The 21,997-nt window shown below is 58.3% G+C and overlaps 5 protein-coding genes across 5 annotated transcripts; 2 read left to right on the plus strand and 3 right to left on the minus strand.

The window, feature by feature from the left end:
- Positions 1–1,421: 1,421 nt before the first annotated feature.
- On the minus strand, positions 1,422–4,291 carry B0H18DRAFT_1001887 (uncharacterized protein; the record flags this gene model as incomplete). The annotated part of the gene is made up of 6 exons (XM_048028333.1): positions 3,443–4,291; positions 3,191–3,410; positions 2,479–3,167; positions 2,278–2,458; positions 1,791–2,236; positions 1,422–1,537 (listed from the first exon to the last, which is right to left on the minus strand). The coding sequence occupies exons 1-6, from the start codon at positions 3,993–3,995 to the stop codon at positions 1,422–1,424; spliced, it is 2,205 nt and encodes a 734-aa protein (XP_047894355.1). The 5' UTR covers positions 3,996–4,291.
- Positions 4,292–7,369: 3,078 nt separating this feature from the next.
- On the minus strand, positions 7,370–10,293 carry B0H18DRAFT_1210474 (uncharacterized protein; the record flags this gene model as incomplete). Its single annotated transcript, XM_048036371.1, has 3 exons — positions 7,370–7,865; positions 8,304–10,026; positions 10,074–10,293. The coding sequence occupies 3 exons, from the start codon at positions 10,291–10,293 to the stop codon at positions 7,775–7,777; spliced, it is 2,034 nt and encodes a 677-aa protein (XP_047894356.1). The 3' UTR covers positions 7,370–7,774.
- Positions 10,294–12,146: 1,853 nt separating this feature from the next.
- On the plus strand, positions 12,147–15,866 carry B0H18DRAFT_1118241 (uncharacterized protein; the record flags this gene model as incomplete). The annotated part of the gene is made up of 11 exons (XM_048033752.1): positions 12,147–12,428; positions 12,483–13,070; positions 13,125–13,312; positions 13,368–13,428; positions 13,491–13,529; positions 13,581–13,729; positions 13,789–14,180; positions 14,229–14,480; positions 14,539–14,680; positions 14,730–15,756; positions 15,807–15,866. The coding sequence occupies 11 exons, from the start codon at positions 12,147–12,149 to the stop codon at positions 15,864–15,866; spliced, it is 3,180 nt and encodes a 1,059-aa protein (XP_047894357.1).
- A 1,807-nt stretch (positions 15,867–17,673) lies between these two features.
- On the plus strand, positions 17,674–20,747 carry B0H18DRAFT_1118242 (uncharacterized protein; the record flags this gene model as incomplete). Its single annotated transcript, XM_048033753.1, has 8 exons — positions 17,674–17,835; positions 17,882–18,318; positions 18,371–18,501; positions 18,554–18,727; positions 18,786–19,649; positions 19,713–19,898; positions 19,949–20,124; positions 20,178–20,747. The coding sequence occupies 8 exons, from the start codon at positions 17,674–17,676 to the stop codon at positions 20,745–20,747; spliced, it is 2,700 nt and encodes an 899-aa protein (XP_047894358.1).
- A 626-nt stretch (positions 20,748–21,373) lies between these two features.
- On the minus strand, positions 21,374–21,694 carry B0H18DRAFT_1118243 (uncharacterized protein; the record flags this gene model as incomplete). Its single annotated transcript, XM_048033754.1, has 2 exons — positions 21,374–21,476; positions 21,534–21,694. 2 exons carry the CDS (start codon positions 21,692–21,694, stop codon positions 21,374–21,376), a joined length of 264 nt encoding a protein of 87 aa, XP_047894359.1.
- Positions 21,695–21,997: the final 303 nt, after the last annotated feature.

The following is a 21,997-nucleotide window of genomic DNA, read 5'->3' on the forward strand; positions in this document are numbered from 1 at the left end:
CTCTACTTGATCGACCCTCTCTCCCTCCGAGCCCCTGGTTCGCTCTCCCTCGTCGCTTGTTGGGCCGCTCACTTCCGCCTTCGGCAGACACTTGGCTCGCCACTGAGTCGTCTGCCTTCGATCCTTCGGAGCTGTACAGGTCCCCGCGTGTGCCGTCCTCCTCGGATCGCTGGGATACCCCCCGTCGCCTCCTATAGCGGGTGTCGCCAGATGATGTTGTGTGCGAACAGGCCCCTCCGCGACTCGAGAGACTGGCACCCCAGTAGGGAACTGCGCAGGCCCTTCTTGGACGGTCGTCGCCTTGGATCCTCCCTGGTCCAACTCTGCCTCTTCCGACAGGCCTTCGTCGACGTCACGGACCTCGGCACGCTCTCTGTCGGCGATCTTATACCTCCAGACCTGTAGCCCGTAGACCCGCGTCGAACCGTTCGCTGTACGGACCCTACTGCGTCCGTTCTCGTCCCTGATCCGTGCTGACCATCTGTGCCCGCGCGTCTGGTCTGCGTCCTGTCGCTGAACATGCTGGCATTCGACGTCTCCTGCCTCTCGTCTTGTGGACTGCACGAATGCTTCGCTTTCCACTTGTTCCCTCCGACTCGTTCCGTGCTCGAAACTGACACCCACAGCTGACCTATGCCCCTTGATGCTCTCCCTCCCGTACGCGTGCTCGTCCATCTCTCGCTCCCGACTCGTACATGCGCTCCGGATGCTCTGGGATTCGATGTCCTGCCCCTTCTTGTTTCGCACCGCGTGTCGATCCGAGACACCCTCTCCGCTGGTCTGCTCCCCGAGCCGCGTTACGTGGGCAGCCAGTCGCACCTGGCACTGCTCCGTCCGATCAGCTCTCGTGTTTGCCGTTCCCGTCGACGACCTCTTGAGATTCGCAACCGAGTCGTGTTCCCTGCGGCCCAGATCCTCGTACGTGGTTCCCTCCGCAGCGTGACCCAGATGGCCTGACACAGCCTTCATCATATGTCGCCAGATGCCGCTACACGCCAGTGCACCCGCTAATAGGATCATAACTGACTTGAGGATACATGAAAAGGTGCGCGGTACGTCTGCAACTTGAGGGTTCGCCATGCCGTGGATACCCTGCATAAACACGTTCGGTTCCTTCGTGAATATCTCGGCCTGCGACGGCTTATCCTTCTCGCCGCAGCACTCTCCTTCCTCCGCTTCCCCGACGCCATGACCGACTGTACCACCGTCGTCCTCTTCCATCCGAGGCAACACTTTCCAAACCCATTCGATACGAGCTGCACCGCTTGCCGCACAGGGACTAGTGAGTCCATCCCCTCGTCCAGACGCTCGCGTTCCTTCCGCGTGGTGCTTCTGTATTCCTAAGTGGTCGTCTTGACTTGCGATCTCTCGTCCAGCAGCCTCCAGACGATCCTCTACATCCCCTCGTTCCCTCCGCCCGGTCATAGCCTCATAGCTCGCGAGCTGCTCCGTATCGCCGTGCGCGTCTGCAAGCTCGTCCGCCGCAGCGCATTCCCCGTGTACGCCTCTTGATTCCACGAGACTGCCGGTTCGCTCACTGACCTCGACCGGGTTCCTCTGCAGGAGTGTTACTGCGCACTCGCTGTCCTGCATGTGCTCGTCCGTTCCGTCGTCCTCGGTCCACGTGTACCCGCCTTGCGTCCACGGCGATATCCCTGACCCAGCTGGTTCTCGCTGCCCGGTCGTAGGAAGGGTCCCGCGATGGTCGGTGCACTTGTGAGTCACCGCATCCTTATCGACTGATCCCCCGGTCTTCAAGTTCCCGTCACCCGGTATGTGCTGCGTGCTACCCGCCCCTCGTGCAGCAACTTCCTCTGAGTCCCCGTCATCCATTACTAGGTCGTCTGCTCCGCTAGCCCCTCCTTCATCCCAACACGATATCGCGGTCCTGTCCGTTGTCGAGCGCGAGTAGTCCCCGCTCGTCTGCGCGTGTACTCCGCTCTCTGTTGCGTGTCCTCGCCATGGTACCTCTGACCCCTGCATGTACTCATCTGTTCCCTGACGTTCAGCGTGTTTCCCACCCGTATCTGAGTTCGTCCCCAACGACAATCGCCGGTTAGCTGGTCCTAGCGGCCTGGTCGTAGGAACACTACCGCCACAGCTGAACCTCTGGCTGGTTGCCCCGGGGCCGCCCGGTCTCAGTTCCAAGCTCGCGCCGCAGCACTGCATGCTCTCCGCGCAGACATCCCCTCTCTCGGCCTCGTTTCGCCGTAACGGAACATCGCTCGATACCGGCCTTGGCGCGTACTTGCCCGTCGCTGCCATATGCTCATCGACCTGGCCCTGGTCATCATCCCGCTCGTCTCGCTGCATGCTGGTATCGTGCGACCTATCGTGCTTTGCTGTGCTGGTACGCCCGCTTCGTCCTCGAATGGTCCGGCTTGCTGGCTGATCGCGACCAGATTCGCATGTAGTCCCGTTTCACGCCCATCCGCAACTGCGGACTCGCAATCTTCCTCTGGCCGCTCCGGCACGTACCGCCCTCGCTACACTTAGACGCAGCACGGTGCGTCCGCATGCTTCCCTCCGCCTGAGCGCGGGCCTCTACTGCTTCCCTCGTCTTACAATCAACCTTCTTCCGCACGCACCCCGCTCGATCGGTCCGCTGTACATCGGTCGCCCGGGATCGCTCTTCATCGTGTGCCGAGCTGTTGGTACTCGCCTTCGGTAGATCCGGATCTTCGCCAGCCTCCGTCCGCCCGTGCTCTAGTCTCAAGCCCTCGTTCCACTTGATTCGCCTCTGAGTCGTCTCCCTCCGCTCCTCGTTGCCTCGGAGCTGTACCGGTCCCCGCGTGTGACGACCACCTCCTACGATCGCTCGAATACCACCCATCGCTCCCTGTAGCGCGTGTCGAGAGATGGTTATCCGTGCGAACCGGTTGGAACCCCTGTGTGACCTGAAAGAATACGAGGTGGCGCGTATCCTGTCCGCGACTCGAGAGGCTAGTACCCCGATGGTGAACCGCGCCAGTCCTGATCCATGCACTTCAGCGGTCGTCGCCCTGGGTTCTCTCCCCCCCTGCTCCGCCTCCTCCGACAGGCTAGCGTCGATGTCGCGAGCCCGGGCATCCTCTCTGTCGGCAGTCTTGTACCTCGCCTCCTGTAGCCCGAAGATCCACATCGAACCGTTCCCTGTACGGAGCCTACTGGCGTGTCCGTTCTCGCCCCTGATCCCCGTTGACCATCGGACACGCGCGTCTGGTCTGCGCCCTGTCGCTGGACATCCTGGCAATCGGCTTCTTCTCCCTCTCGTCTTGTGGACTCCACAAACCCGTTGGTCTCGCCTCGTTCCCTCCGGCAGGGATCAGTCTCGAGGCTCACGCTCGGCGCGGTTTGACTGTCCGTCTTCTCGCTCCCGTCCTCTGTCCTCCGATCTCCATGGTTCCCTCTATGCTGGGTACCTCGTTCATCTAGCCCAGGTCCGTCCGTTCCGCGCCCGCACGCTCCCGATACCGAGGTTCGCTAGCTGTTCCTTCCGCGGCTTGCTTACTGCCCATCACTGCGACTCTCCTGTATTCCGCGGCGATGTCGCTCGTCGACGCGCATACCCACGTCTGCGTCGCTTCCTCGTGCTCCTCCCGTAGCTCCCGCTCGCTGTCCCTGCCTGCAACCCTTCGTCCCGACGTGTCTCGGTATCCCGTTCGCTCTCTTCGTTGCCTCCGGCATGTGTCATCCTGGGAGCTCGCCTGTATCTCGTTCGTAGCTGCCCGACTCTCAACGCTCGCCGTCCAACCTTCGCGCTCCATTCGGTCCGACGCAATGTACTGGCTCGGCGTCGCTGGAGGGCGGATATGACACGGCTCTCCTGCGCGCGCGATGGTTCGCACTGTCCGTCTGTAGTAGCTACCGTCGCCGTAGATCTTCTTGACCTCGACTGCCCGAACAGACCCGCGCGATGTACTCAGGTCCGTGTAGCACTCGTCCTGCGAATAACGATCCTTGCGCGCCTGCCTCACCGATGGTTCCTGCGTTGCAACCGGACCTTGACCGACCATTCCCTCCGACAGCAAGCCTGCGACTGCCGAGCCCGTCGGCTTGCACTTGAGCGAATGCTCATCCACGCCCGGGCCTTCTGCATCGCGTCCGTTCACCCGGGAGTACTCCGATAACTCACATGTGCTAAGTATCGCTTGTCTCTCCGCCCTCTCAGGTTCAGGTCGTCCTTGCCCATCTGCGCAGTGCTCCGAAAGCGCGTGGACACTCTGCGCACCATTGAATTGCTGGCTACGAGCGCTCGCTTCGTGCCGATATGGGTCTACTGAGTCTTGAACCTTACGCGCTGTTTCCTCCGAGTCCGATCTTGCCATGAGGTAGTCCTTAACCGTCGCGCCTTCTGCGCCTCGCCAGATAGGACCATGCGCGGGAAAACTGCTAGTATTGAGGATATGCGGGGAGTGCGAGAATACACGCGCCAAAGCTTCGACTCGAGCGACCAGCGAGACCCCGGCAGGCTGTGCAGACCATGGTTCGGGCGCTTGAGCGATCGTCTCTCCCGGACCCCGAAGTCCTCCCTCCACCGACTCTCCCTGCCTGTGATCCTCGCGCGAGCTCTCGTCGTACTCTCTCTCGTCCATCGCGACCATGGTGCCTTGTTGAATCATTCCCAAGTCAACACGGTCCCCGCCGCTGTCGCGTCCATCACCGCTCCGCTGTGTGCTCGAAACGGGCGTGTCGTCAACTCCGAGCTCGAACGCGCTCGTCGCATGCTCCTGCACGCGCAGGGCAGACCTCGCAGAGGGAGGTGAATGTCCGGGGTACGCGTAGTCGGTGGAGGAGATCCCATAGGTGAGCGTAGTCTCCGTCGCTCGAATCACGACCCGTCTGAACGCCTGCACCTGTCGCTCCTGCCGCTTGCGCGTATCAAGCACGTCCGCCGTCCCGCCATCTCGCACCAGGGTATCTTGCCGGACGTCTGACGCGTGCGTTCCCTCCGCCTGCATGCTTGGTGCGCCTCGTGGAGTTGATGTCGAGTCTTCGGCTTGCGAGGAAAGTGGACGGCTTGTCGTTATGCATCCCCCGGTACGCTTATCCTTTAACGCTGTTGTCGCGACCCGCCTAGTCGCCTGTGTCACCCGTGCAGCTTGCTGGTACAGCCGCCGCCAGTCGTTTCCGGTTTTGAAGACTCGTCTTGCCGCCGCCAAGAACTCGCCGACCTCCTTCTCTTCCCCGCTGCACGCGCTAATGGCTGCGCTTGAAGCCTCACCACCCGCCATCCTCTTCTCGCCACGGCCTAGCTCGCCGTCGGAATCCCGGCCTTGCGCGATGCCCGTCGTCGCTAGATCTTTGCATACAAACCCCGCCCGCCGTGAGTGTCTCGCCCGTGGTCCTGGCTCGTATCGCTCGCTCGACACCCCGCCTGTCCCGCGTCCAGGAGTCCCCATTCTCTCGTCGTTCTCTCGTTCGATGTCGCTCACCCTCGAGTACTCATAGGTCCGCACTTGGTCGACTAGGTACGGCACATCCGTTCCTCCTCGATCTCCTCGCGTCGGTACCAGTACCTCGCTGAACGGGCTCCTGTGTCGGCGACCGACCGCTGCAAGACACGCGTCGCTCCCAGCGATTCCACCGGTGAGTCTAACCTCCGTAATCACTTCTCGCGCCCGTCCTGATGCCCGTGTTTCAGTTCCCGTTTGCTCCTCCGGCCGCGGGTAATCGTCTTTGACCATGGAGACTCGTCTGGCCGCCGCCAGCAGATTCCTGATCTCTTCCTCTATCTCCGCACCGTGGTGGTGCGCCTTGTACTCACGGCGGTCGACCGTGTACGTCTCGGTCGCGGTCTGCACCTTGTCCAATGGCGTCTGCTCGCTCGCCTCCCGCGTGTGCCCCTCTTGCTTGCGCATATCCTTGCCTCCGATGCTGGTCACGCTCGTTGGCCCTGATCCCTGGATCCTGCGCTCGCGTGCTCGGTTACTCGCTGGACTCCAGGACCTGCAGGTTGAACGTTCGCTCCAGCTCTCGTGGCTCGCAGTTTTCAGTATGCCGAGGCTGATCATCGCTCGACAGGCTCCGCCCTCCGAAGTCGCTCGCTCATCTCCCGTCGTGGCGCGCTCGTACATGCCCGACAAGCTCGACAAGTATATTGATTCTAGCGGAGCACATTGCTCGTCCCGCCATCCACTCGTTGCTATAGGGCTCTGACTTCGTTCGGGTCGGCCCGCCGGGTGCGTCTTCTCTTGCTCCTGGCTCGTGGTACTGATGCCTGGTTCCGAAGGTGCTGATTCACTTAACCGCTTCTGGAAGGTGGCGGGTCCCCTTCCCATGCGCCTGTCGACTCCGGGCTCGGACATCGTTGCCGTTATACGTGACGTGTTGCAGAAGGAGTCGTCGAGTAGGGGCAAACCACCGCATGTCGTAGCCATAGACATCTGTGTCATAGAGCTCGCATTACCCGCATACACCTCCCAGCTACTCCGTCTATTCATCGCGTGTCGCCCCCGCGAACCGGCAGTTCCTCCTCTGCGCGTGCCTCCGAATCCAAGTGCTTGCTCTTGAGTGCTTGAATTGTCGCTGCTCATGTTCGTCCCGGGCCCCGTCGTCATGGTCAGGCCCTCATACTGGGTACCTCCGTCGTGTTTCCTCGCCGTAAGACTTGATACTCCACTCCAGAAGTCTCGAAGTGTCAGCGAGCTGCCTCGGTGAACATGCGAGCGTACGGTGACGTGGGCGTCAGGGTCGGCTGTCCTGCCAGTACCGCGAGAGGTGTCCTCGACTAAGTCGCTGCCCGTACGCGCGGGAACTCGCTTCTGTATACATGGCGTCGTCTCCAGTGTCTGTCCGTCCGCAGCAATGCTCGAGCGTGCGGCCGGTCGAGCCTCGTGAACGCCGTGGTTCCGCGTCTCCGTCGACTGGGCGATGGTGCCGAGTGTGTGCATCGCAAGATGACCGTCGCCTGTATGTGCTGTAACTGGCTCGAAGGTCACAGTCGCGCGTCCCGTAGCTTGCTCGTAGATCTGGGTTGCAGATGCTGAGGCCGTGAAGAGGGCGTCGAGTGCGTACGTGCGGTCGTCTCCGAGATAGCCAGTCGCCGAGTCCGTGATGGACCTGAACCGTACCGTCGCGCCGGTCGATCTCGCGACTACGTCCACTTCGCGCGTTGGCGTCGATTCCACATGCACTGTCATGGTGGACTGGTAATGGAGGAAATAAATGTCGCCTTGCCTGTACACAGTCCCGGAAGTGACTTTGGCCGTAGCGGGATCGCACGCGGGCCTTCGATCCATAGATGATGTACACGTAGTGTATGGGAAATGAATGGAGTGGATTGTGTATGCTCGCCTGTGCTGTGGGTGCGATGATGCGAAGCTGTAGGCGGAGCGGAAGAAGCACGAATAGGGTACCACCCCTCGCGGTGGGCTCCAGTTGTGTAGCTCGGGAGTGTAGTACCCCCGGGCACGATGTTCGAGGGGCGGGCCAATCCATGGCTTCCAGGATGAAGGGAGGGTGTGTCGAAACGGGGGAATATGCATCTCGGAGGGAGTAGTGCCAAAGACGGACCTCGTTGCCAAACCTCTGGCTCGCTGTCCCTATCCTCGGTCCTCCAGGCCTCGTCTACAGCTGTCATCCTGAGTCCTGACTCGTTCCGCTGCTCCCTCGCCTCTTCCGTGCTTCGTATCCTCAACCTCGCTTCCAGTCAACGGCTCCGAGTCGTACCGCGTTCAATCTCGTGCTCGTTCCGTGTTCTCGTTCTCGTTCTGTCTCCTTGTACCTGTTCCGACGTCCTATTCTGAACTCTCGTAGTCGCTCGGCTCGTTGCGGAGTAGGCCAGCTCTGTTCCTTAGTCGCTAAGCTCGTTCCGCAGGTCGCTGTCCTCGTTTTGCTGGATCCTGTCTTCCTTCCGCTGGTTCGTATTCTTCTTCCGCTGGTTCCTAAGCTCGTTCCGCGAGTCCTTGGCCTAACCTGTACTCCTTCCGACTTGCCCTGATCTCGTAGTACTGGTGTTGCTCCAACTACGTGGCACTGCTTCCGTCCGAATGATTCTCGATGGCCCGACTAGGTCGCTAATGACCAACTCGGGGAGATGCCCCCCAACTCCAGAAAATGTGATAGCAGCGAGACGAGCTGTGCTCGTAGTTGCCTAGATTCGGAGGGGGGAGAACTAAGGTATGTACATGTCTTCGTGGCACTGTATGCCACAAAAGCTGACTAAGAGTCTCTAGTTACTATATATGGTAATCAAAAGCAAATCGCACAAAGTCCATGAAGTACAGTAAGGTGTAGGGTATCGGAGGGAACAAGAAAGGTAGTCCATGTGCTCGGAAGGAACATGACAGTCCAGAGAGCCCAAAATAGGTGAATACACATACTGTCCGGGCCTATGTGGGGGCCACTCCCCACATCGCGCTTCGCGCTCCCACCGTTGCAGCGTTCCCCATTCATGCGAGTTAGTGAGAGCGGCGTCGAGCTCTCGCATCTCACATCGCCAGTTGATTTCGTGCACTTCCCACAAAATCTGTGCGCGCACGGCGGGTCCATTCACCGAGTCGACGTTCACAGCGTTTGCGCCCCACTGCAGACTTTGCGCACTGTCGTACGTCGGCAGACCTGCCGTCTTCGAGAACAAGCGGCGGATGTTTTGCTGGACGTCTCGACGGTCCTTGTTCTTCTTCGACAACGTGGTCGACGTCGCTTCGCTCACTTGGACCTGGTAATCCCCCCATAGCGCATCGCGCCACTCTGCAATGCGTAGCGGCTCGGCTCCGAGGGTAGGATCGAGCAACCGTTGCCTACAGAAGCCCCGGATTCGCACGTAGTTGTGGAAATACCGCTTCACCTTCTCGCCTTGGCTCTCGAACCAGAAGGGAGGGGGCCAATAGAAAGTGGAGGCGGAACGTGGGGGGGGCAGAGTGCCGACCGCCGTGAGTGCTTCTGCCCAGACTTCCGGAACGACCGACGTCTTCGGCCTCTGGTAGCAAAGCGACGGGTGAACGGGAACAGGCTGAGTCGGGGCCGCTGCTCGCTTGCCACGATGCGTTCGGCGCGACGAATGGCCGGATTGGGACGAATTGCCGGGTTGGTTCGTTTGAACGCGATCGAGATTCGAATCTGCGCTGTTGTCGGCCCTCGCCTTCTTGGCGGGCGGCGCGCCATCCGTGTCGAGCACCCGAGGCATTGATGGTAGTTTCACGTCGCAGAGGTTCTTCAAAACCTCTTGTTGCATCTTGAACGGCCAATCGCCTGGGTGTTGCACGATACCCGCGAGGTCTCCATCGCCACTGTACAAGCGCGGCTGCGACAACTCATCGCTCATCTGCGAGGAGACCGGCGTAGGATTAACCGCCTTTACGACGCGTACCAAGGAGGTCAACGGCTGGATGAACCACGTGGGTATTCCTAGCCGGAAGAGGCCTTGCGCGGTCCCCGCGTTGTCGGTGAACGCGCCGCGCACCGCGAGAGGTGTCTTCGCGACGAACGAGCGATTGTGCACACGGGGCTGAACGACGTCGAAGAGGACGATGAGCCCGCACAGTTCTAGCGTGAGCCGCTGCACATGCGAAGCGAGGGCCACGGCGTGCGTTCTCCACGTCAGGAGGATGAAGAGCTGGTCGAGGGCTTGGTAAATCGTTTGAGACAGGTGGTACCCGAATTGCTTTTGTTTCTCCTCCTTGTCGTCACCACAGGTTTGATACTTGATGATGACGCGTTGCGCGGTGCTCTTGAGTAGGTTCAGGTACCTCGGACTCAGAAATCCGAGGTCAGGTACTCCACACGTAGTGTCCGCAGCCCAGCAGCTGGGATCGACGACGTCAAACATACACCTTACGTTCGTCTCAAAACCCTCCACGTCACCGTCCTTTACGGGAATACAGGCATGGTGCAGTACTCTGCTGTGATACATCTGCGGCCACAGTGAATACTCCTGCGGCCCCCATCGACCGTCCGAGCGCGTGCAGATGCGTCCCGGCATGGCAACCGGGAACTCCGGCATCCACGTCGCATTCGCGGTCGTGACGACGGCGTGCTCATCCATTTTCCACTCCGTCGCAAGCCGACCATCGTTCCACGCCAGGCCCGCCTCTTTATTCCTGTCTAGGCCAAAGTCAGCTGAGTTAAGCGGTCGAGCTGCCCGTACGCACCGAAGAGCTCAGGCGTCTCGCGAAGCACCAGCGGAGGGGCTTGGCTCCCCTTGTCTCCCTGCCCCCACGGCCTCCCCAGATGATCGACAGGCTCCTGCGGCCATAGCTCATCGCGGGACGCCCCTTCTGCGCGTCGGGAATCGGCATCTCGACGCCGGCTTGCGTCCCCGACACGCTGCTGCGCGATCGCGCCGGAGATCTTCTGCGTAGGGGTCGGCATGCTTGACGACGCTCTGCGTGTACGAGAAGTCAGATTCGTTGAGCCCCTCAAAGACAACTACGTGAGAACTTACCGACCGAATGATTCTTGTTTTCCACGCAACGTCGTCCTAGTATGTGACGTAGATCTACAGGTCTTGAAGCTTCAATATCTGGTAAAGAGATCGAGTAGCATAACTCACGCGTATTCGGCCCAAAAAACGCGTGAAGGATGCGTTAGCCCGCCTCGTCTTCAGTGTGGCTACCCGCCGTACGCTGTTTCCTTCGACATCAGCCGTATGATATACGAGCGGCCACGTACCTCCCGCCTATGTTCTTGAAAAGCCCTTGGTGCTTTGAGGTGCTCACGTTGAGCGTGTGGCGGCGGGCGAAGCAACAGGTCGTCAGGAAGGAACCCCCTGACGCGCACAGTTGCAGAGGGTCGCCCTTGGGTATGCTACCCTCAGACGCGCCACTCTAGGAAGGGAGCAGGTCTTGATGATCTCGAGTCTTGACGGCGGCGGGTCTTGAGCGACGACGGCGATGAGCAGAGGCGAGCGGAGGTTGAGCGACGACGGCGACGAGCAGAGGCGAGAAGGGGATTAGCAGAGTGAATAGAACGGGTTGGGAAAGAACACGCGGATTAGCCACGCGCGCCAGACCCGTGTGACAGTTAGCCACGAAAGGCAGGCAGAGTCACGTGTGTGACTCGCGCCTCGCGCTAATCCTCGTCCAACTCACCCTAATCCGATCCTGATCAGCACCGCCGCCGTCGCTCGCTCCTCTTCACTCGCTCGCTCCTCTAACTTCGCCGCCGCAAGTTCGCCGTCAAGACGCGGGTGTGCGAGATGGCCACACAGCCGTCTCAGCCTCCGTTAGACGACACGCTCCCGCGGGTTTCCTGCGGTTGAGACGTTGTTGAAGACAACACAGCAGCCTGGTCTACTCGCCCGCATCCTACATCGATTCACGCACGCCCTCCCTCGCCGACATTACGATCTTCTGCTCCAACTTCATGGTGTAAGTACGCCGTCCACTGAAGGCGCCATCCCTGACCAAGCGCCGAGCTTACAGATTTTACAAGACGACGTCGTTCTGGAGGCCAGCTCTCAAGACCTAGCATCGGGTACAAGGTCTCTACGGTACGTCGATCGTGCGCCCATCTGCACATGGAGGCAGCCCCGTCTCACTTAACTGTCATGGCCGCTGTCTCAGGTCCCTCTGCCGCCCGACTTAGGCATTCAGCCAGTGAGCTCGTGGACAACAGCGGTTGTCCGCTTTCTTCGTAAGTCTTTGCGCCGGCAATGTTTGCTTACACTACTAAGCGACCTGAAACAGTTCGGACCAGCGCGCTTCGTTTGTTCGCTCTGCGGTGTCGGTGACATTTCCCGGTTTGTCCATGCGGTGCCAGCAGTGCGGCGAGCCCGACACGATGAGAGCGTGGGAGAGGGTTTAGGGGTTCAACGTTCAACAGTGAGTCGCAGCGCCGTTTCGTCTAACGCAGAAGATTCATCGTTTGACGACCAGGAAGGCGAGCTCGATCAAGATTCATCGGTGGAGGAACAGGCAAGCGAGCTCAATCCGTGACACACCGCGGCTGGATCGTTATTCCACGGCGAGCCAGCACTGCTGTGGCAACAGCCCGACGCGCTGATGCGCTGTTTCCCTTCTCCGGTCCCGCATGTAGTCTACGTAGTTCTACCGAGCCTAGATTGTGTCTGTGAGATTGTATCTGAGGCGTCACTGCGCCGTTCGCCCCTTAGTGCCTAGGAAGTAGCCTCGTTTGTAGCGTCTGTAACCCCCCTGTATGCTCCACTTGCCGCGACCGAACCTTTCCTGAATACGATCACTTGCGCCTGTAGAAGGCGGCCACTCATGAGCGGAACTCGTCGACGCATCAAACGTCCTCATGCCCACGTCGACGACATCCTCCCTCCTGCAGTCGCCATCACTCAAGCGGTCGTTGTCGAGCGAGAAGGTCCTGCCCAATACTCAGTACCTTTGACGCACCGTGAAGACGACTCTCCTGCGAAGAAGAAACCACGTCTCGCAAGCCCTCCCGCACAAGGCCCGAGCAAACCTCTGTCAGCGAACCCACAGGCGAGCAGCGGGACACCCGGTGCTTCGTCGAAATCAGGGGAGAAGCGTACGGTCAAAGTACGTTGATCGCCCGTTTCAAGACGTACTTGCAACTCACGTCTCTCACCACAGAATGGCATCTCGAAGACCTTGGAAGAGTGGAAGCCGCGATTCTCCCGTATCCTCGACGACATCCTCGCCGCCGAGGTCCCTTCAGGGATAGGCTCGCAGTGCGCTTGCGGAAAGGCACAAGCGACGGTGCGGTGCCGGGACTGCCTGCAGGCGCCCCTGCAATGCTGCGCATGCCTCGTCTCGTCGCACGTCCGCAACCCCTTCCATTGGATCGACAAGTGGACCGGCCGCTTCCTTGAGAAGGAGGACCTCAGCAATATCGGCTTGGTCGTTCATTTGGGCCATAACGGTGAACCCTGTCGGTATCTTCGTGCCAGCTCGACCCCCATCACCTACACGATTACTCATACCAACGGTATACATCGCGTACGCCTCCACGAATGTCATTGTCCCTACAAGCTCGATACAGTGTCTCAGCTCCTCCGTGCCGGCCTCTTCCCCGCGACTCTGGAGCGCCCGGAAAGCGCGTTCACCTTCGACGTGCTCAGGCAATGGGACCTTCATTTCCTGGCGTCAAAGAAAGGTGCCTATGACTTCTTCGAAGCCTTGCGTCGGCTCACCGACAACTCGGGCACACGCCCTGTCAAGGTGAGTGCCGCGTATGCCTTCCGATTTCTCATGTACTTACTGACGATTTCTCAGAGCCGATATCGCGAACTCAATCTCATAGGACGCATCTGGCAACACCTGGTCGCGGAGAAAAGGGCCGGTCTCCATCATGGCCTCGAACTTCCCAATCGACGGGCCTCTACGACGGTCCCATGTTTTGCATGCCCATGGCCGAACTTCAACATGCCTGCAAATTGGAAAGATACTCCGCAGGATCTCGCGTAAGTAATTCACAAACCGACGATGTATACGACTCATCATTCCATATGTCTACAGATATATCCACGCGTGCGAGCTCGGAGGCGACGGCAACCATGGCTTCAGAAAAAGCGCAAACGTGACGACCCGGATGATGTAAGTTTGTGTGAAGGAAAGGGGTACTTTGTCGACCCAATGAAGATGAAGACGTACCTTGACGAGATCGCCTCCGAGCCAGCCGTGAGTACTAATTCGTCCTTCTCGCTTGCCCGCGAACTTACGTGGTGTTAGCCCGAGACCTGCAGTGGGTTCAAAGTCGGACGGGCCCAACGGCCAGGCAAGTTCCGCAACTTGGAGGTCAGCGGTGTCGTAGCGGTGATATGCATACGGCATGGGTGCTTCCGGCCGGGGGCCATGGTGGACCTCCAGAAAGGCGAACGGTAAGTCAATTGTCCTCGCATGTGACCAGAGTAATTAACGAGAAATAACGACGAACTAGATATGGACATATGGACTTCGCGCTCGCAGGAGCCCTCGAGGGTCTCGACGAACTCCTGCACTTTATATTCACGTACGATGTCGTCTGCATATACGGCGTGAACCTACGCAAACGCTTCGGTGAGCGGTTTCCGCATCTGGTTCCTCTCCTCGAGCGCATGCAGCTGCTGTTACCGAAGCTCCACATGCTCGCGCACAAGGAGCTTTGTCAGATTGTGTACGCCCTCTGCTACTCGTGGGGTGCGGGTCTTTCACACGGAGAGAGCGTCGAGCATCCGTGGGCGGAGCACAACCAGGTCGGACTCAGCACTCGTGAGATGGGTCCCGGACACCGCCACGACGCCCTCAACGCCATTCACAATTACTGGAACTGGTGTAAAATGGAGTCCGCTGGTAAGTCAGTATTTTCTGTTCTATTCGGCGACTGAGCTCCACTGTCAGCATCGTTCCTCGCGAGAAAACTCCGCGAAGCCTTCGCCTTACAGGAGCATAAGACGTCGCTTTACAACGCGCTCACGGAGCTTGCAGGAAACAAGGTGGTGGAGTGGAAGAAGCTGGACGTGGCCGAACCGGTCTCACTATCGACAGAGGCGAAGAAGGCGAAGACGAAGACGAAACCGAAGCGATCGAGCAAGGGCAAGAAGGCTGAACCTCAGCCTCTTCAGAGCGTGTACATGCTCGATGAAAGTAAAGGTACGTCCAAACTTGGTAATATACATTATGACGAAACGTCGTACTCACGCCCATTCAGTTCCAAGCGCAGGGAAGGTGTATGAAGACCTCGTGAAGATGGAAATCACACCCAAGGGGAAGTTCGCGGCCGCAGCAGCAGACAAGGTACCACAGGGGACGACAAACTTCTTCATTAAGGCACTGGATCTTGAGAAGCGACAGTAAGTCTACGTACATCCCAATAAGGAGCTGGATTGACGCCGTCTGCAGGTACGAACTTCGTACGAAACTCAAGAAGGCGTTAAGAGGCCATGCCGAACTGGTGGAGGACGACTCGGGGGTCGCTGGAGTCGGCACCGAGCGACGTGTGCTACGTCGTGAATTGGAGAAGTGGCGCGACCTTCAGAGCTCGCTCATGCCTCACATCAACTTCCCAGACGTCGACGGCGACGACGGCGATGACGACGATCACGACGACGACGACGACGACGGGGGTAGCGGTCGGCCTGAAGACGAGCCTCTCGCCCTCCCATCCGACTTCTCGGCAGCTGAGCGCAACACGCTCGGCCTGGAGGCGCAGGCGGTCTTCGAACGCCGTGTTCGACATGGCCGTGCGTACGACCTTCTCGCTGCAGTCAAAGAGTCTATCAATCACCAGGGCGCATTCCTCGAGGACAAACAAAAGCACGCGCGTGGTCAGAAAGACAACACTCGCTCTCAAAAGCAGGTGTCCAACGCGACCGCACGCACGCGCATGCTGGCCGGGCTCTACAATTACAACCGCGACCGCCTCATTGCATTGAGCGATGGCATTGCGGAGGACGTCCTACAGGCGATCAACATGGAAACGGACCTCAAGAGTAAGAATTGGCGCAAGCCGCGACAGCAAGGGGACAGCCGCGAAGAACGGGCATGGATCTGGACGGTCGTCCCCCGTGGACGACCGAAGACGATGCGGAAGCATGGGAACTCGAAGGCGAGTGGTTCGTCTATCCCAATTGCTAGTACTAACAACTCGCTACTAGTCGACCGGGTACAATGGTTCCGCGCTCGGGCGGAGGTGAAGCGAGTGAACGAGGAAATCAACAAGCTTCATGCCGAGTTCAAGAGGACGATCCTCGGTTTCAAGAACATGTCTAGAGCTTGGGAACAGGTCTCGGCGAAGGCAGGGTTGTCCGATGGGGCGAGAGCGTATGCGCTGAGGAAAGTGAATATGTTCAACAAGCTAAGCGTCCAATGCGCGGACGTTTTCGGGACTACACGAAAGGATGCCGCAGAGAAGTGGGACTACTCGATTGTAAGTTCCAATTAATGATGCGGGCACCGACTCATGTTCATTCCCTCCAGTCCTCAAGTACATCCACGCCAGCTGACACCGGCCAGGGGAAGGGGAAGGAGAAGGAGTAGGGAGAAGGAGAAGTCGTGGTGCGGTAGGGTGGATGCGAAGGATGGCGATGCTAGGTGAGTACGTACTATGTATGCTTCGTCAATGTGCTTCCTCTTCTCTACCCGCCACCCCGCTATCGACGTCGCCGTCCTACCCGCCACCCCGCTATCGTCGTCGCCGTCCTACCCCCCATCCCGCTATCGTCGTCGCCGTCCTACCCCCCATCCCGCAAGCGTCGTCGTCAACACCGAGCTTCGTTGAAGCTCCATGCGCAGCGCTAATGCTCGCCACATTGATATTTACGCGTCGACACGCACCCTGTCTGACTGCGTGCTTTGTACGTCGAGCTCACTGGTCTTCTTCTGTCAGGTATCTACAGCAATGCGTTGTAGGAGGCTGAGGGGGCGGGGCGTGGGCGATGGCAGTATCTAGGTGAGTCGAGTTCCGTCTCGACCTATGCATGCTTCGACGGGTCTACTGCCGGTGCTCCTGCGTTGTCATTCGCTCAGTGACCGCATCCGGTGGTTTGTGGCCGTGGCATGTGCGCAGTACGGTCGCGCGGTCATTTATTGTGTATTAATGTTTATTGCTCCGCACAGGGATTGTTTTCCGAGATCCTCGAGTGCGTTGATGCGACGATCGTGTGGATGCGAGGGGTGACAGCTGGATTAGTCGCGAGCTAATCGAGGATTACTGGCGAGCTAATCGAGTGACTTACGATGGCTCAGCTATGGCATTGGGAAGTAATCTACTGTCTTCGTGACTGATTCCTTATGGCTTAGTATGTACTCAGAGTGTTTCTTCTTGGTTGATTTGTACTGGCTTAGCATGTCTTCGTGGTTGATCAGTAGTGGCTTAGCATGTCTTCATGGTTGATTAGTAGTGGCTCAGCATGTTCTTAGGATCAGTTTGGTAATGGATTAGGGATTGGTGGAATTGTCTCTGTGTGACTTAAGAGTGGATTGAGTTGAACTTTAAACTGACTTAATATTGATTGAGTGGTGGATTATGCTGCAACTCACAATTGACTTTGTAGTGTATTAGCATTAACTGAGACTGTCATAGACAGGATTAGCAATGGATAATGTTTTGACTTAGGATTGACTTTGAAGTAGTTAGCACTAAGCCATACTGTCATGAACAGGATTAGCAATAGATTGGGATTTGGTTTAAGACACATGAGCATTGTTAAGCACTGTCTTGAGACAGGATTAGGACTGGTATATTTTGTCTTAGTACATAGATTAGCATAGGATTATGAACATTCACATGGGTTACATTGGATTGGAACTGGATCAAAAATACTCAAGTCATGATTTAGCATTGATCAGCAGGGGATTAGACATGGATTGAGCATGACTTAATGAAGATTAGTGTTCATCTCAAACCTACTTAGCCTCAACTACTTGTGAATCTATTGCCTAAGTTATGGCTAAGCATGGCTAATCTATGGTTAGGAAATGATTAGACATGGGTCAGATGTTACTTAGCCAAGATTAATCCTCTGAGGATTAGCTTCATTGATCCTATATGGGTAATTAATTGGCTAAGCAGTTTCTCAGCAAGTCTCAGCAATGGATAAACTATGGCTAATCTATGGTTAAGTGTGTATGGATTAGCTGTACTGATTGTCCTTGGCTAAGCAAAAAGTCTAAGCAATGGATGAACAATGGATAATCCATGGTTAAACCTGTATGGATTAGCTGTACTGATCCTGCTTGGCCAAGCAACTGGCTAAGCCATAGCTTAGCACAGGATTGGGTTAAATGTGTATGGCCTTTAAGTTGATCTAAAATACAATATTGATTCAAACTTAATCCGATTTAAATGACATCACTGCAGAAACGCGACCTCGACGTCCTCAATCTCCGCCTGGAGGAATGGCGGAAGCTTCCGGAGGATGGCGAGCAGCGAGGGGAGATTGTCGCCGAGGCCGTTGACAAGCTAGGGAAGATCAGGGGGTACCCCCTTGACAATGTAATGCGAGAGGTAGGTACCACTCTACCTGCAGTGTATTCATACTCATTTTCTGCAGGAAGTTGGGCAGTGGTTCGCTAACCACGAGACCGACACGGAGGATAAGGAGCCGGTGAGGAAGGACCTCATCAAGCTCGGCAAGGACCTCTCATGGCGCACGGTCTGTGCCCAAGCTCATGAGCAGGAGCTGGAAGAGCTGATAAAGAAGCATGGGAACGGGAGGGAGAAGGACACGAAGCTGTATCCGTCCATCTACCAGACTGCGCTGAAGGAGCTCTGCGACGGAATTCGCCCCCTCGACGAGGCGAAGTACCGGAAGACCGCCGCCGAGTACAACGCCACCGTGTGGCCGAGGGAGTACCAGTACAAGCACCTCGCTAGGCACGGCAACGGGATGGTGTCCGAGTTCGTTCAGCTGATGTGGAGGAAGTGTGGGGTGAGGGTGTTTGTGCTCGGGGCGTACTTGAGAGAGGACGGACAGACGGGGAACATGCAGTACGTGTAGTGTCCAGACGCATTGGACATGTAGAAAGATGACGAGGACTAGATGGGACTATAACAATGCGTATCCTCGCAGCGGACCAGGCACCGAGCCACCAAATTTTATCCAGGTCTTCAAAGATTTCCGGCGGGGCAACACGTACGAGATGTGGAAGAAGTACGCCGAGGACGCATTCAGTGAGTGTGCCCAACATATGCTACGTGCTTGGTGCTCAACGTATTCGCTCAGACGCCAACGGGTTTGAAGGCGAGGAGAGTATCGTCCCATCGAAACTGATCGACCGCATCGAGTGGAAGTTCGACGATGACGGGTATCCCATCCTCCCGCCGGCCGATCACGAGTGCTTCAAAAAGACCGATCACAAGCGTATGTTCCTGAGTACGTTTGTCCGCATGACATACGGTGAGCGCAATGAGTCCAATTCCCTATGGCCGGCCACTCACCTCGGAGAATACAATAGCTCATTACACCCGGCGCGAGAACATCAGGGTGCCGTGGCAGTCCCTGTCGGAAAAGTCGGAGGAGTTCTTCGAGGACGGCTATCTGCCGGCCGGCGTTGTTCTCAGCGACCCGAACAAGATCCGCGCTGGGGACCTCGATGCGGTCCTTCGTCACTGGCGTGTGAGGCAGGATGCCGACGACGGAGAACCTGTGCTCCGCTTCAAGGCTTGGAGGAACGCGGCGAAACAGATCGTGGAGGTCGAGGACGAGGAGGAAAGGGTGAGCTCACCATCTCCGGCGCCCAAGCCTAAGCGGAAGCCCCAACCTAAGCCGAGACGCCGCCGTGCTTCCCCGGCCGCCCGACGTGCCTCTCGCCGAGCCAAGTCAGACACGCCGGTGGACTCCTCCGACCAGGAGGCCTCGAGTGTGGACTCTGATGCTGTGGGCCATGGGTCGTTGTTCGAACCCGCCAAGGACCTCGATGGTGCCTCCAGTGACGAGGAGAGCCATGACGAGGACTCTGATCACGCCCCCGAGGAGGTCGTGGTGGCCCGACCGAGCAAGGGCAAGGGCCGGGCGGTGATCGCTGCCTCCAGTGACGAGGACGACGAGGAGGCTGTCCCGATGCAGACGAAGACGAAGGAAGGCCGAGGAGGAGGTCCATCTAAGGGGGCTCCGAAGAAAGGTGGACAGTCGGTGGGTGGAAAGAGTGCAGGGGGCGGGGCAGAGAAGACCAGCAAGGGGAAGGATAGCGCGAGATCCACACAGTCGGCCGGCGCATCACGCAACCAGGCCGCCGGTGACCAGCCGGTGGTTAGCACAGGGTCGGCCGAGCAGTCGGCCAAGCCAAAGTCTGGCGGTCGTGTGTCCAAGAAGAACCGTGGTTAGTCTCATCACAACGGGCGACTCGTGTACACAAAGCTAACATCCTTATACTATTGTGCAGACACCGTGGCCGAGGGTAACGACGAAGACGCCGGCGAAGAGGGCGATGTCCCGGTGCAAGCTCCGGCCCCCGCAAAAGCACCGAAGCCAGCCACGGCGAAGAAGTCTACCACGGCCCGCCCAAAGCAGTCAACCAAGAGTGACAGCGACGCCGAGGATAACGAGGAAGCGGATTCGCCAGCTGCCGGTCCGTCATCTCATTTCTACAGAGGGACAACTTGCTGACATCACAAGCAGGCCCGCCGAAGAAGAACACCGCCGGCGCCGAGCCGAGCGGTAGCAAGCCCGGCCCACGCATTCAGAAGGGCAGTCCGGCGAAGGTCGCCTCGGATGTGGATGCCCGGCGCAAGTTCTTGCAGGTTCTCTGTGGCGATGACGAGATTGGCAAGATGGTGAAGGCTGCTCTGAAGCTTGTGAGTAACATCCTGTACTCCCTCCGAAAAGCATGCTCACTCAATCGTACCAGCCTGACACCGGGACTTGGCACTCGACAACCAAGTGGGAGTGGGCCAGCTGGTCGTACCGCCGAGCAACGTGCCCCTCCTCCATCCACAACGACAAGAAGGAACTGACACAGTTCCGCCGATGGCTCACAACGATGGAATCGTCCCTCGGCGAGAATGTCATGGCGCGCGATGATGGTCTGCTAGTAACACTGGCTGTGGGTATGCTGATCCACGACATCGAGAGCAAGGACGTCGCCCCGAGCTTGAACCACGGAGTCCCGCAGTATGTGCTCGATTCCCACTTGGATGCTGCAGTTGCCACGGACCTCGTCAAGCGTTGCAAGAAGATTCGGGCTCGCTGGGAGGCAGGATCCGCCACTGGTTCCAAGCGGCCCTCAGCTGCGGTCGATGACGAAGAGCTCGGGACTGGGAAGCGGACGAAGAAGCCCCGCACCGAGCCTGGGCCGCCGGCCAGGTCATCCAAGCCCTCAGGCAGCAAGGCCCGGTTAAGCGTGGCTCTCGGGGGAAAAGTAGACAGTCTGTACACGCATTGTATTTACCACCGACGCATTCACGAAATCACATTATGACGTTCCGTGTATCTCACAGTGCAGCCAACATGACAGGCACCGGCCGGCGGTCACTCGGGCCGAGACTTTTCACAAACTCTCGGCCCGACGATTTCACCGAACTCTCGGGCCGAGCGCGATGAAAGCTCTCGGTGGTCACAATGTAAACAAACCACACTAAAGCTACCATGTATTCAACAGTGCAGCCAAAATGACAAGCACCGCCCGGCGGTCACTCGGGCCGAGACTTTTGACAAACTCTCGGCCCGACGATTTCGCCGAACCCTCGGGCCGAGCACGATGCAAACCTCTCGGCGGTCACAATGTAAACACACCACGCTGAGGTCAACATAGATGGTTGAGCAGCAGATGGACTGTGAATTACACAGTGGTCACAATGTAATCTTGGACTTTCTGAGGTGTGGGTCATGGACCGACATATCGACTTGATGTCTCGGCCCGGGCAAAATGCGATACTCTCGGCCCGGCAGTTCTTACAAGCACTCGGCGGGGGAGAAACTTCCTGTTAAGTGTACTCAGCCGACATTCTCAAGTTCATGTGTCATTTCATTGTAAGTGTGCAGCGGAAGGCGATACATTGTACAGAGTGGTAATTACATTAGCGCAGCCTACACGAACTCGGACCCTTACTTTGCTTGGCCCGGCGCATTCCCCTCGTCAACATCCATCGCATTCTCGTTCGCCGGGTGATTCTCCTCGGGGACTGACGACGGCACACTCGCTTGAGTGCTGTTGAGGGCCGGAGCTGAGACCGACGGCAGTGGGAAAAGTGGGCGCGGGACGAACCTTGCCAAGTTCGCTCGGATACCATCCAGAACAGCCGGGGGGGTCGCGTGTGTGTTCCCAGCAGGAATGGGGTCCGCCGAGGCTGCCGGCTCTGATCGGGCAGTCTCGGCAGACCCGGTCACCTCGTCTTGCCCAGCAGGCACCTCCAGACCGCCGGCCATGCTGACATTCGGGGGCGGAGGGGCTGGGGACATGGGCCCAGCGGCGGAGCCGGTCACCTCGCCTTGCCCAGAAGGAACGTCAGGTCCCCGCCCACGGTGACATTCGGGGGTGGAGGGGCTGGGGACATGGGCCCAGCGGCGGAGCCGGTCACCTCGTCGTGCCCAGCAGGGACCTCGGGACCTCCGGCCACAGAGTCATTCGGGGCGGAGGGGCTGGGGATGCGGGACCAGCGACCTCTACAGGGTCAGTCACCTCGTCGCGAGGCTCCGGCACGTCTTGCGCACCGGGTGGGGATTCGCCGA

Source organism: Fomitopsis serialis (assembly GCF_022376445.1).
Source record: "Fomitopsis serialis strain Sig1Antser10 chromosome Unknown B0H18scaffold_26, whole genome shotgun sequence".
Lineage (NCBI taxonomy): Eukaryota > Fungi > Basidiomycota > Agaricomycetes > Polyporales > Fomitopsidaceae > Fomitopsis > Fomitopsis serialis.